Source organism: Myxocyprinus asiaticus, chromosome 2, assembly GCF_019703515.2.
Source record: "Myxocyprinus asiaticus isolate MX2 ecotype Aquarium Trade chromosome 2, UBuf_Myxa_2, whole genome shotgun sequence".
Lineage (NCBI taxonomy): Eukaryota > Metazoa > Chordata > Actinopteri > Cypriniformes > Catostomidae > Myxocyprinus > Myxocyprinus asiaticus.
The window spans coordinates 12168761-12183848 of record NC_059345.1 but is presented as its reverse complement, the minus strand read 5'-3'; the positions used below and the strand labels follow the sequence as shown (position 1 = coordinate 12183848).

Genomic DNA, 15088 nt, shown 5'->3' with positions numbered 1-15088 from the left:
AAAAATGCATAATGTTAGAAATAGGAAATAAAAGAATCATTTAGTTGGTTTTACGCTTCAAATTAGGGAACAAAACCTGCCAATGGAACATGATACACTTATATTCTGAAAACATGTACTAATGGCCTTATGCAATTTTGCTTCTCATGTAACTTTATCATGTTTTAAGGATGTTTAGAGGTTACTCTACTCTAAAGTTGAAAATTGATTAAAAATATCTAAATATATTTGTACTGTATAAAATAAACGCATACATAAAATACTGTTCTTCATATGCAGCTTAATATGCAGAGACAGCTTTAAGTAAACCATTTGTAGCTCGATTCCCCCGAAAAGTGTAAACACCATGGCACAATAAAAAATATTAGGGATTTTCTGGGCCGATAGCAATAATTTACAGCTCATTGTGGCCGATACTGATACAGATAAATTATATATATATATATAAAGTTTTAATCCTTTAACCTGGAACTGCTAGCTAATTCATTAAAAGCTTCTCATTTAAAAAATGTGTCATTTAAAAGGTTGGAAATTGGACTTGCTGCTATTTAAGGTATGACAGATGCAACGTGAACTAGAAAATTACAGATGAATGCTGATTTGAATGACAAATAAATGACAATACACTTGCATAAAGTCCGTTATTGGCACAATAATAATATTTAGATTTTACCGGTTATCGGCCAATAATATATCGCCCACCGATATATCATGCATCCCTAAAAAAAATTGCTCTGTTTGTTTGACCAGCACAACACGGCAACATTGGTTCAATCACTGGTGTAAGTTTGGGGCAGGACTATCTGTTTGTCCAGCCAGTGGCAGATGGGGGGGGGGGGGGGTAGTGGCGATCAGGAAACCTGTTTGAAAACAGTTTTGCCATCTCAGTGTACAATTGCTCACACAGCTATTTCTTTCAAGCACACATTTCAATGTCATTTCAAATCCACAGATGAGCTCACAGACATAAGAAGTCCAGACCACAGCTGTTAGCAGACCCCCAGAGTCCTATTTGAGGAAAAGATGGTGGCGACAATGGCAGAGGAGACAAGTGATAACACTTATTATCCAAACAGAGTAGAAGCCGTGAAATCTCATGCATCGGCTTAATTGCAACCTTCTCTCTCGCAAGTCAACTGCACGCAATAGCTCGAGTCTTGGGAAATACATTTCTTTCTTCAAACAAGTTTTGCAAAGGATGTCAATATCTATAGCCTGGCTGGCTTGGATGTTCCAGCTTATGATTAAATCAAATGCATTGGAGACTTTTACATGTATAATTTCAACAAAACAATGCAACTCTATGGGCTCATCCTAAATTGCAAAGTTTACAGAGCCAAAACGCTGTTGGAAACACATGAAATAATTTCAAAAAGAGTCTTGTTTCCAGCCACAACAGGTGGCATAGTACAACTTTCTTTGTAAGTTATCCTGTATGTTCACAGCTGAGAGAAAAAAAAAGCCTTTGAGACTGCTGAAAAGTGACACCTAAGTCACTCAGTCACTGGGTCAATGGGTCTGCAGCGGGCAGCATGCCAGCATCCATATCCATTTTCAAGGTTGATCAAGCCCCTAAACACATGTTGAAATCAGCAAAAGCAGCATGACCATTACTAAACTGGAAAGCCTGGGCTAGCTTTGCATTCCATGTAAATATGGAACAGAAATACTGTGAATGAAAAATACTGGTCCTCCTTCAAAATGCAAGGACAAAAGATGTGTCCTAGACATTTCAGCATCAAAATAATATTTTGTAATATTAGTAATCATAATACAACTATTGACACTAATGTCAATTTGGAAATCCATACTTAATCCTGGTAGAAATAAAACTTTTTGAGACACAATATTGGTTTGATTATTTTCAGTCATTATTGAGGTAACACGTTATAATCACTTTCAATAATATAACATCAACAAATATTACATTTTATTACACGCTCTCTGGAATACATGCTTATGATTGGTCGATTGCGGCACAAGCCTTTGAAATAACTTCAACTTATTGCAAAATAAACCTCTTCAGGTTGATACAAGACCCCTTCGCTCTGCGTTGCATGTTAACATTACACATGAAAGCAATTCTTACCATTCTCAGCAAGTGGTGCCAACACCTCAAAGATCATCTCTTTCTTCTCATGTTCAACCTGCTTACGGAACATCCTAACAAGCTCCTCTGCAACTTTCGTAGAGGCAAACTGCTCCTTACTTGATTCTGTTTGAACAAAAAATGAGATGCGTTAGATTCATCACAGCGGGAATATGTTGTTGAACAATGTGAGGTGTTAGACAAACAGAAACATGGCCTGGAATGGTAACTCACTATATAAAAACATTTTTGCTCAATTCAGTGGAGTAACAGGAGACTCACCCAGCTCTGCCAGGTTCCCAAAGGCAATGAGGCACATCTCTGTAAGCGCTGTGTTCTGAGAGTGAACACCCAGCAGTTTTACCAATGTTGGAATCACACCCATGCTGATAAGCTGTGCCTGCAATGAATCTAGAGGAAAACAAACATGAGATTTTTAATTCTACTGTTGTATCAAACAGAGAGATACTTTATATGTCTTGAGTCAACAGTGACAATACAATGAGCTAAATGTGTCTTATATTTAACATTTGTGTTTCATGATTAAGATACAAGGACTCCATGCTGAAATAGACAATTAATTAGCTGGAAGATATTCAGGCTATATGTTAAATGTAGCCACATTATAAATTGCTCTGAAATTTCATTTTTCCAAAGGGCTTTGCTGAGACCAGCACAGAAAACTTAGGCTTGACATGAAAATGTGAGAGATAAATACAACAAAAAAAATAATACACAAGTAATTAAAAAAAATTCTAACAGAAATTAAATTTAAATAATCCAAAGACATAATAAACATTTATAAACTCTTAATTATTTAAGTCATCTCTATAGAGAATATATGAATATCTGAAGGCAAACATGGCCGTTTTGTTTCCTAATGTCTAACATTACGCGATCAGTTTGTCATAAAGCAGATGTTCATCCATAAAATCTATAAAATAAGACTTTCCCTTATTTTTGATCATGACTGCAGGTGCAACAAGATGCAACTAGTCACTTAATCATGTTTAATTAACACAGTCCCAAGACTCAAATGCTTCTTCTCTGTTACATATAATTGCCTGGTGTTTGCTTTATCGACCTCGAAAGCTTATTTGAGCAAGAGCTATATTAGTGCAACAGATATTAGGTGAATCCATCAAATGAGAAAACACAATATAACGAGCCAGCAGAACTGGACTGTATCCACATATCAATGAGGAACTTGTGCCAGTTGTAATCAGAGCTGAAGTTCAAACCATGTCAAGAAAATGTCAATCATGTACCTGCACATCTCATTTTATGGATAATAATGTATAAACCATTCCAGTATGTATATTCAAATATGGTTTCTGTAACAAATATTAACTATTTGCATCACGTCCCATGTAAGATTTAAATGCTTTGGTGCACTATTGCCCAATGGAAGAACCATAACTTTTACTTATATTGCTTTTTCTGTGACACCAGCCTTTTTCTGCAAGCAGCAGTGATGTTTCAATATTAATGAGGGCATATATAACAGTGACAGATTAAGAACAGTAAGACTCAGCCAACTACACAAATTCGATTTTACAGAATAATTGCAAAGCCTTCAGCCTCTGCATTCTTGTCTGTTGTGTAGACTGTCTTACATTCTTCAAAATACATATAATGCATCAATTATAGAAAATAAAATGTATAGATCCGATCCGAGATGCTGATTGGTCTATACAGCATTCCAGCAGTACTGTCACGGTAAAACATACTAGTTACCGTGTATATCGCTGTGCAGCACCCATAGAGGTCAGCTATTAACCTTAGTTTAAATGTTCCTAAATATAAGATCAGCAGTTACAGAAATACTCAAACCAGCCCATCTGGCACCAACAATCATGCCACAGTCCAAATCACTGAGATCACATTTTTTCCCCATTCTGATGGTTGATGTGAACATTAACTGAAGCTCCTGACCCATATCTGCATGATTTCATGCATTGCACTGCTGTCACATGATTGGCTGATTAGATAATTGCATAGATGATTGTTGGTGCCAGACGGGCTGGTTTGAGTATTTCTGTAACTGCTGATCTCCTGGGATTTTCATGCAAAACAGCCTCTAGAATTTACTCCGAATGGTGCCTAAAACAAAAACATCCAGTGAGCGGCAGTTCTGTGGACGAAAATGCCTTGTTGATGAGAGAAATCAACAGAGAATGGCCAGAATGGTTTGAACTGACAAAAGTCGATGGTAACTCATAACCACTCTGTACAATTGTGGTGAGAAGAATATAGTCTCAGAATGCTGTTCTGAGATGCGGGTTGGCGCTGTTTTGGCGGCACGAGGGGTACCTACACAATATTAGGCAGGTGGTTTTAATGTTGTGGCTGATCGGTGTATATACAGTATATGTACTATAATATATATATATATATATATACACACACACACATACATACATATACAATTGAAGTCAGAAGTTTACATACACCTTAGCCAAATACATTAAAACTCAGTTTTTCCACAATTCCTGACATTTAATCATAGAAAACATTCCCTGTCTTAGGTCAGTTAGGATCACTATTTTAAGAATGTGAAAAGTCAAAATAATAGTAGAGAATTATTTATTTCAGCTTTTATATCTTTCATCACATTCCCAGTGGGTCAAAAGTTTACATACACTTTGTTAGTATCTGGTTAAATTGCCTTTAAATTGTTTAACTTGGGTCAAATGGGTAACTTGGGTTAACTTTTGGGGAGCCTTCCACAAGCTTCTCACAATAAGTTGCTGGAATTTTGGCCCATTCCTCCAGACAGAACTGGTGTAACTGAGTCAGGTTTGTAGGCCTCCTTGCTCACACACGCTTTTTCAGTTCTGCCCACAGATTTTCTATCGGATTGAGGTCAGGGCTTTGTGATGGCCACTCCAATACCTTGACTTTGTTGTCCTTAAGCCATTTTGACACAACTTTGGAGGTATGCTTGGGGTCATTGTCCATTTGGAAGACCCATTTGCGACCAAGCTTTGACTTCCTGGCTGATGTCTTGAGATGCTGCTTCAATATATCCTCATAATTTTCCTTCCTCATGATGCCATCTATTTTGTGAAGTGCACCAGTCCCCCTGCAGCAAAGCACACCCACAACATGATGCTGCCACCCCCATGTTTTGGGTTTGGGATGGTGTTCTTCAGCTTGCAATCCTCACCCTTTCTTCCAAACATAACGATGGAAATTATGGCCAAACAGTTAAATTTTTGTTTCACCAGACCAGAGGACATTTCTCCAAAAAGTAAGATATTTCTCCCCATGTGCACTTGCAAACTGTAGTCTGGCTTTTTTATGGCTGTTTTGGAGCACTGGCTTCTTCCTTGCTGAGCAGCCTTTCATGTTATGTCGATATAGGACCTGTTTTAATGTGGATATAGATCCTTGTCTACCTGTTTCCTCCAGCATCTTCACAAGGTCCTTTGCTGTTGTTCTGGGATTGATTTGCACTTTTTGCACCAAACTACGTTCATCTCTAGGAGACAGAATACATCTCCTTCCTGAGCGGTATGATGGCTGCATGATCCCATGGTGTTTATACTTGTATACTATCGTTTGTACAGATGAACGTGGTACCTTCAGGCATTTGGAAATTGCTTCCAAGGATGAACCAGACTTGTGGAGGTCCACAATTTTTTTTCTAAGGTCTTGGCTGATTTATTTTTATTTTTTCATGATGTCAATCAAAGAGGCACTGAGTTTGAAGGTAGGCCTTAAAATACATCCACAGGTACACCTCCAATTGACTCCAATTAGCCTATCAGAAGCTAATTGGCTAATTACCTAAAGGCTTGACATAATTTTCTGGAATTTTCCAAGCTGCTTAAAGGCACAGATAACTTAGTGTATGAAACTTCTGATCCACTGGAATTGTGATATAGTCAATTAAAAGTGAAACAATCTGTCTGTAAACAATTGTGGAAAAATGACTCATGTCATGCACAAAGTAGATGTCCTAAACGAATTGCCAAAACTATAGTTTGCTAATATAAAATCTGTGCAGTGGTTAAAAAATGAGTTTTAATGACTTCAACCTAAGTGTATGTAAACTTCTGACTTCAACTGTACTCACCGGCCACTTTATTATGTACACCTGTAAATCTACTCATTCATGCGATTATCTAATTAGCCAATTGTGCGGCAATAGTGCAGTGCATAAAATCATGCAGATATGGGTCAGAAGCTTCAGTTAATGTTCACATCAACCATCAGAATGGGGAAAAAATTTGATCTCAGTGATTTAGACCGTGGACTGGTTTGAGTATTTCTGTGACTGATGATCTCCTGGGATTTTCACTCACAACAGTCTCTAGAGTGTAAAGAAAATGGTGTGAAAAACAAAAAATATCCAGCAAGCGTCAGTTCTGTGGGTGAAAATGGCTTGTTAATGACAGAGGTCAGAGGAGAATGGCCTCTGACACGAAGGTGACGTGCAGCTTATACAGAGAACAAGCCACACTTACTGACAGCAGACAGCACAATATGAGAACACATTCTTGTGTAAAAACAGAATATATATATATATATATATACACACATAAAATTCCAGGAATTCAAGTGATACTGACCAAAGTGTAAGTTCTCACCAAGAATGGAAATTATAGATGCAGTAAGTAGTTGCATTTCTAAGTATCTCGCCTATGCGGAAAAAAAAAAAAAAAAAACCTAAGGTGATTAGCTTGAGTGAGAGGAGCAATTTATCTTGATGGTTTACTAAAGATGATGAAAGGTTTTACTGTAAGTCAGAACAAATATGCTTAGCATGGAAGAGCGTGGTCTGTTACATGACAACATATTTGAAAACATATTTTGGAGAAATAGACAGAGAAAGAACCAGACTGTGACATCAAACAGTTTAGCAGCAAAAAGTGGCATGTTAACTGTTGTTGTCTCTTAAAATCATTTTTACCATTTATTTTCGTCAGGCAACAGAAAACGAAAACACCTGACCTAAATTTGTGTTGGCTTGCACTAGCCTCTGGATGTGAGGTGCAATAGATTGAAGAAGGAAAAAAAAAAGCAATTACCATTTCAAGCTTTGCCTGCAAACAGGGATGAAGGAAACAGTGCTCAGTCTGTCCATCAGTTATTCATCAAGGACATCAAGTCACAAAAATGTAAATACACTGCCTGCATTCCCTTAAATATTAAACAATGCACAGCGGTTCTACATAACACAAGGCCAGAACCTTATGTAATCTACCAGGCTTGCATTTTAAGACTGATAAGGCCACTGGGAACTGTAAAGTATGTTTCCTGGTGTCTCATAGCTAAAGGTATAATATGCGAGTTGTACTGCTATTTGTCTCATACAATGTTGTATCTCAGTTATGACAAACAGAATAAATTTAGCTTGAGCAGACAGACGTGTCAACATCTGGCTCACCCAATGGAGTGAGTTTGGGGCGAGACTACTGGTACATGTAATAAGCTGTTAAGCAGGGAATTGGTTAATTTATTAATATGCGAGTGTTGTAATCTTGTCGCGTTGCTCAATTTCTGTGTACAATGTATTAAATATTTTATAACCGTTCAGTTTTTGTCATGCTACTAAGTGGGCAATTATGAAGTATAAAAAAGGAAATTTTAAATAAAACCAAACCAAAGAAAGTCAAATTTTTCTTTATCAGATTGTTTATGATGTTTCCAGAAGTGTTGGTTATTCATGTTTTTGAGATGTTAATGACATTACATGAGAAATTAGCATAATTAATTCTAATTCAAAGTAATTGCCAGCATCATCCAATCACTGGCAACCATGTTAAAATAAAATTATACATTATACATTCTGAATCTATGTACTGATTACCATTGTCCCATGTCTGCCAAACAAGTTCAGTGGTCCAAACATCATCTGCAGCCTGAAATTAAACTTTTGTTTGAATTTTAGGAGGGAATGCACTGAGCAGTATAGAAAGCTATAGGATGCTCCCTTGCTCCCTATTTAGTGAATGACTTAACCTCTAGTGTGCTGTCTGTCTGCAATGGTTGCTGAACAGTTTGAAATGCACCTTCTTTTCATTCTAACTCTACATAAATCCTCTAAAGGAACATTTTTCAGCTTTTGGATGAACCCATTGATTCTCAATGTGATAATGCACAGTAAATATTCAGTAGGATTTCTAAGGAAAAAATCTGCTAAAGTACACATTAGTGTACATCATGTTTAGCAGTGTGGCGTTTCATGTTAAATCACTCAAATTTTAAAAATGGCATATCGGATGAAACTAGAGACTCTAATCTTTTGACTCAAACAGATTTCAATGTAAAAACTTAATTAGGTTTCTTACCAGTTGTAGTTTTTTTTTGGCATTTCTCCCAAAGACAAACTCTGCTGTACCTGGCGCCATGTTGTTTTGTCAAATGACGCTGTACATCAAAAATGTAACCCTTTACTGACAGCACAGAGTCTCCTGAACTGAGACTGGTTTAAATTAATTTAAATGATGCATTGCATATAGCAAAGCCAAAATGTAACGTCCACGTGGGGTCGCACAAGGATAAAGTTAAAAAAAAAAATGTTTTACACGCATCACCTTTAAGTAAACTCATATTTATCAGGTATAGTGAAGAACAAAATCAGGAAAGGCTGAAGAGCACGACTTTACAAACATTTAACACCACCACCTGCTACAAAATACATGACCTGCTGGCCGACGATCTAAAGGAATATTCAAGACAAATAGCAGCACATAACCATACAGCAAACCCATCATGTCAGTGAAAGACATTAGATTGAGAGAAGGGTTAAACAGCACGTAGGCCTTCTTAGAGTGGTCCCTTACAGATATTACATTTAATGTTCAACTGTGGAGTAGAATATAGGCTCACAAAAAAAGAAAACCAAACTTACATACAGCAGTTAAAATGTCTCTGTTGACAACACGAGATAAAATTGAAAGTTGCCTTTTTCGTTTTTTATTTAATCAATGCTTTGATAATTTAGTGAACATCTCAGACTATACCAATAAGGGACCATTCAAAAACATTGCCTTCTTGGTTTGGTTTGGGAGATTGGTCATTACCATTATCATTGCTATAGTTCATCAGCATGCCACAAAAGACAGTCAAGAGCTTCCCGGTGTCGCGGTCAGTGCTTTCGGCCAGAGCTTTAATGTGCTCGGCAACTATCAGAGCACCGCCCGCTGCGTCAACTGCACTTCTGCCCTCATCTGCAAAACAAAGAGGTCACATAAAACAGAAATAAACAATAAAAAAAGGCAACAAATGACACAAAGAAACAACAACCTGTAACAAAATGGCTAAAAAGGGGGTTTTAAAGAGATAGTTCACCGAACATCATTAAAGCAGATGTTAGGCAGTATTTCTGCAGTATTAATGCTTAGCATCTATGTACATCCAAACGCTCAGCCTTTCAATGTATACTTCATTTGACTGTGCGCACACACATAGGCGATTGGCGCATGCGCGCTACAACTGCTATGAGATACTGGACTTTTTATCCTCAGGAGTTTAGACTCATAAAGATGTCTTCATAGATTTTCAGACTCGAGTTATACGTATACAGGGATCTTCTGACCTCCTCACACACGCGGTCTTGATGTGCATATCTAGGGCTCTATTTTCATGAGTGCGCAATGCGCAGCGCAGCGCAACGCACTATGACCGTGCACGACGTCTTATCCAATTTTCGTGAGAGCGCTAATTCTAAGTGCAGTTTTCATGCCAGCACAAAGCGCAAATGGCCATGGGTGGGAGTGTTTGCGCCACTGTGGGTGTATCGTATGTAAATGAAGTGGCACAAAGCACAATTTGCTATTTTCCTGAGAATTTGTTTGTTGCACTAAGACGTTTCAATACCACGTCCTAACTCAGCACAAAGTTCAAATTCAGTTCCTGCCTTTGCAGTTTGGAGATTCCACCAGCAGGTGGTACTAAAGTTCATGTCCAAACTCTTAAAATATAGTGGAACATTAAATTAAGTCCCTGACAATAAAGGTTGTAGCTGTTTTGAGAAAAAAATTATAATTTACAATTATTATCAATATGTTTATTTTTAAAATTGTATTTATGATCTAATTTATATTGGCTTTTTTTTTTTTTTTTTAAGTCACTGCAAAAGGGACCGGTGGAAGAAGTTGGACAGAGTAAAATGTTTGGATTTGGTATGATTTTTTTTCCCATTTCATTAATTTGATTATATTTTCATTTTATTTGTAGTGTAATTTGAATTTAGAAATATATTTGGTTTAATTTGTTCGTGTTTCAATAAATGAATATATTTTTTCAAAATCAAAGTCAACTGAGTAAAACTGAAGTGCGTTCCGATACAATCACTTAATACTAGCCACGATTTGTGTGTCAGTAGATGAAAATATCTAATAATATTTACATTCTCTATAATTTGGCACATACATCCAAATTCTGAGAACAAGAATCACACTTTCCATTCCTATAAAAGGAGCGTGTGTCACTGTCATAGAAATATGCCTGGTATTCATCAAGGACACACGAAAGAACGTAAGTCCATATTTCTATTATTTTAATTCATTGCATACAGTCCATTTACACCACCAACTTCTTATGAATGTGTTGTCTTTGTTTAAATTGTTGGTGCTTGAGGGAATGGACTATATAATAGGATACAGATGCTGGGATATACAGAAAAGGACCTCAGAATTAAATTGCATTTTGCGCTTCACGCGCATAATTTCGCCAAACCCACCTGTGCCTGGATTTAGCGCATACTTGGACAAAATCCCAAAAATTCATGGCCATGCCCATTGACTTTGCACTTGTGACTTAAGGCATTGCCTTGCGCGTAACGCCTGCGCTCTTATAATAGGGCCCCTACTGTTGTTGTTTCCGCCTTTGTCTCCTGTTGTTTAGCAGCGACTACATCCTCTTCTATCGCTTCTTCATGACAGCAACGGCTTAATTGTGAGTGTTGCCACCTTGTGGACCCACTAATTAGTCCAAATACTTCCAGGCGACGTGTTCAGAGTATTCCCGGTTAGAAGAATCGGGCCGCATGTGTTCATTGCTCGAGCACTCTAATGATGACAAAGTTTGAGTCACATGTCCTGTACACAGACACCCAGCGTTCTCATCTAACCGAAGTATACTTTGGGCTTAAGGCTGTCATTCTGCCTAACATTGCCTTTTGTGTTCCACTAATGAAAGAAAGTCATATGAGGTAGGAACAACATGGGGGTGATTAAACGATGACTAAATATTTATTTTTGGGTGAACTAGCCCTTTAATATAAGGACAGGTTGGGATATGAATGAATGTATCTTTAAAGAATGTAATATGACAACTGATAATGTTATATGACGAACAAAAAGAAGTAAACATTTTGAGATAACAGAAGAGCAAAGGAAATCAAAGAACTGTCCACTGGAAATGCTATTGCAGAATTTGCTGGTAGTTTGACTCAGCTGTCAAGTTGACATGAGGAGCAGAGATACTGTAATTAAAGGTAAAACAGAACCAAGAGACCAGAAGTGCAGTAGAAGCAAAGCATACCAAGTACACACAGCAGCAATCTCCCTAAAAAGGGAAGGTGTCAAATGATGTCTTCATGGACATTTAAGTCTAGTGGAGTATAGGGCTGTCAACATGGCTGAGAAACTAAATTAGAATTTTTCACTGAAATATAAAAAAAATAAATAAAAAAAATTCGACATTTGAATTTTATATAAGGCATTTGTCTCATACATCCACAAGAAGGCACAACAAATCAATATAAACCAATCAGCACCATGTTGTAGTAATAGTTTATTGCAAAGAACATATCTGGCTGTAAACAAATGTGCAGAAAATGATAAAGTCAAAAGATTTCGCTAGTCCATATTCTCAAATATGAATAAAAAAATTTAAACGAGACAAGAAACACTTAAATAGATGGTTCTATGTTAACTTGATGTTGCGCAGTAGCCTATATCAGTGCCATAGTACTACCAGATTCTCAAGCTTCATATTACCAGCTGTACTACAGTGTTTTTCATTACATACAGTTGTATGTATGTACCTAATGCTTATGCAGCAAGACGCTTAAGGCAGCAAGGCATAGTCAAGACACAACTGCCAAAGATCTCCACCTCTGAGGGCAGTTTAATTCGAACGCATCCATCTTTTTTATGTAAGCATGCACTAGATGGACGTCTTTGACAGTTAGGGTTAGGTCGTGTCTCACTGTTTTTTCAGCATCTTGTGACATAACAATGAATTTATTTAGACGCTGTGTCAATTGAAAAGAAAATGAAACCTGTAAAACACATCTGGAGACACCCGTGCTCAACCGCGTTTTATTCATTGCACTGCGACTGCTTTAGCCCAAGAACGTAAGTCTTCATCAGTGCTTGGTTGGCATTCATCCCAAACCAGAATGCTCATTTTAGCATTCAAATGTGCATTTTTATCTTATATTCGATGAATATTCAAATTTTAATTTTAATTTGACAGACTTAGTGGATAACTTGGAATACTAGGTTGGAATACTTTTTTACATAACAACAGAAGACTGAAGCAGAAGATCACAATGAGATGTAAATCAGTTCTACCTGACAGCACAGAACAGAGTTTAAATGTGAGTCTTAATGGCAAACCTTGCTCGACACATATGTGAAAGCTTCAAGATCTAGCCATAATCTCATGATTTGATAAGCATCAAAGTAGCACCAGGCATTTTCAAAGCCATACAGAAAAAAAGCTATGCAAAGATGATTAGACACACTTTTAAATCAGCAACAACAGGTGTGTTTTAAAACTTGCGGACCCACTTTATATTAGGTGTCTTTAACTACTAGGAATTTGATACAATGTACTTATTAGGTGCATACGTGTTGTTGCATTGTACTTACATTTAAAGTACCTGCATTTAATTAATCTGTAGTTACACTGTTAACTTACCCATAACCCTAAACCTAACCCAACCCTTACCCTTAAACCTAACTCTAACCCCTACCCCCATTTCTACCCCTACTCCTAAACCTACTCATACCTCAACCTCAATAGAAGCAAATGTGTATCTTGTGAGACTTTTGCTGAACAACACTTAGTTACACAATAAATACATTGGGATAGTATGTATTTTAATATTAGTACATAATAGTTAAAGACACCTAATATAAAGTGTGACCAAACTTGCTAATCAAGACTCCATTAAGAGGGCCAATTTTCATTTACATCTTTTGTCGCAACACTGAAAATCTGATTGAAAACTGAAAATCTGACCAAATACAAATAATAAAACTAGGGCTGTAATAACTAATCGATAAAATCGATTATTATCGATAACGGAACTCACCGACAACTAATTTCATTATCGATCAGTTGGATATATGCCGTGAGCACGGAGAAGCTCCGTCAGTGACGTCACTTTACAGCCCGCTGAATGTGTTGCATGATGAAACTAATTTGAAAAACAACGGAGACAAGCTGAAAAAACAGAACCCAAGTTGTCCAGCGCATGAGAGCACTTTATAAACACATCAAAGAAGATCATAATAAGCATAGATTAATGTGGAGCGGTTGCTGCGTCAGGTTCGTTTGATAGAACCTGATGGACTTTTTATCTGATTAATCGATTAATCGAAGAAATAATCAGAGATTAATCGATTATCAAAATAATCATTAGTTGCAGCCCTAATTAAAACATTTTATATTATTATATTATGTTACATATATTATACAATGCAAAATATATTATTTTATACATCATAATATTAAATCTATTTATAGTTGATTTATGTATGTAATAAAAAAAACAAATAATAAGTGCAGCAACAAAAATTGAATGGGATAATGCATAATCATATGCTTTTATTTATCTATTTAAGGTTATTTTAGGTTAACATACAGTATATAATTGATTACCAGCTTACTCGGTTTCTATGTGCTGGTATATTTTAGTACACTTTTTATGCAGCCTCTTTACACAATTTTTTTGAGGTGGAACAGACTCGCCTTAACTTGTAAAAGATTTGTGCCAGTACGCTGCTGCTGAACTCGAGACGCTTTAATGATTCATGGAGAATCATTTTGTTATTGCATCATGACTCCCTGAATTAAATTTGAATTGAATTGTTAGTTGCCTAAAGATTCCTAACCTTATTCGTTTTATTCCTCCTATCTTAAAAGGACAACTAAAAACTGGCTCATCTTACCCCACTCTCCCATTCACTACTTTTTATGATATCAATGAACATCTGCATAAAAGCTCCATGTTGGACTTTACTCTTACATAGAAAATGGCAGCATGTGGCTCAGGATTTGATTGCCTTACTTTAAAACGGATTCATGATTCATTAGTCTGAAGCATTTTCAATCCCCTATACAGTCTGTCAACACCATTTTTAGACATACTCTTCACAGTGAAAACCAACTGCCTTACCTAGACAACTAATTTTCCACCCTCTAATCTTTCTATTTTCTCTATTTTAGTTTATTGCTACGTTTTCCAGCAAGATGACAGTATTTGTGTGTCAAATATGAGTCAGCTCCATTGATATGAACAATGTTTCAGCTCTGTGTTTACACTAGTGCAGCCCACGCAAAGTCTAGTACAACTTTTTACTACCACACAAACAGAGATGACAAAATAAAGAGAGTTAAAAAAAGAGAGAACGTGAAAGAGAGATTGCTTTAAGGGTCGGTCTATTTTGTTGCTGTACTCTTTTAAACAGAACAAGACAATGTAATAGAACAGAATACAGGGAATAGAGACACCTACCTACATAGTAACAGATTCCTGAATCAATTTATTTGTTATGGATGCTGTCCAGACAACTACCACTTGGGGCTTGCAAATCAACAAAGGCCTTCGGTGAAATGCATGACTGTGATGACATGTGTCATCTCTGTGAAAGGGTTATTCCCAGCTGATCAAATTCAGCTGCCCCGTCAATCAGCTTCATCACAAAGCCCATCTGTGTGCATTTGCCAAAGACATGTATAGCTCTTTAAATCTAGTGTAATTTGTCCTTATGTTTATATCCACACAAATAATCTCATCATATATTTGGA

The 15088-nt window shown here is 36.8% G+C and overlaps 1 protein-coding gene across 6 annotated transcripts in view; it reads right to left on the bottom strand.

Moving 5' to 3' along the window:
• LOC127411404 (rap1 GTPase-GDP dissociation stimulator 1-like) overlaps positions 1 to 15088 on the bottom strand; it is a 63206-nt gene that overhangs the window by 24434 nt on the left and 23684 nt on the right. For 4 of the 6 annotated variants that reach the window (XM_051646958.1, XM_051646942.1, XM_051646950.1 and 1 more), the window contains 3 exons: positions 9124 to 9270; positions 2372 to 2500; positions 2090 to 2215 (listed from right to left, as the gene is read on the bottom strand). In XM_051646958.1, the coding sequence (XP_051502918.1) occupies positions 2090 to 2215; positions 2372 to 2500; positions 9124 to 9270 (402 nt within the window). The remainder of the gene's footprint in view (positions 1 to 2089; positions 2216 to 2371; positions 2501 to 9123; positions 9271 to 15088) is intronic. The other 2 variants (XM_051646974.1, XM_051646965.1) reach the window with 1 other exon arrangement.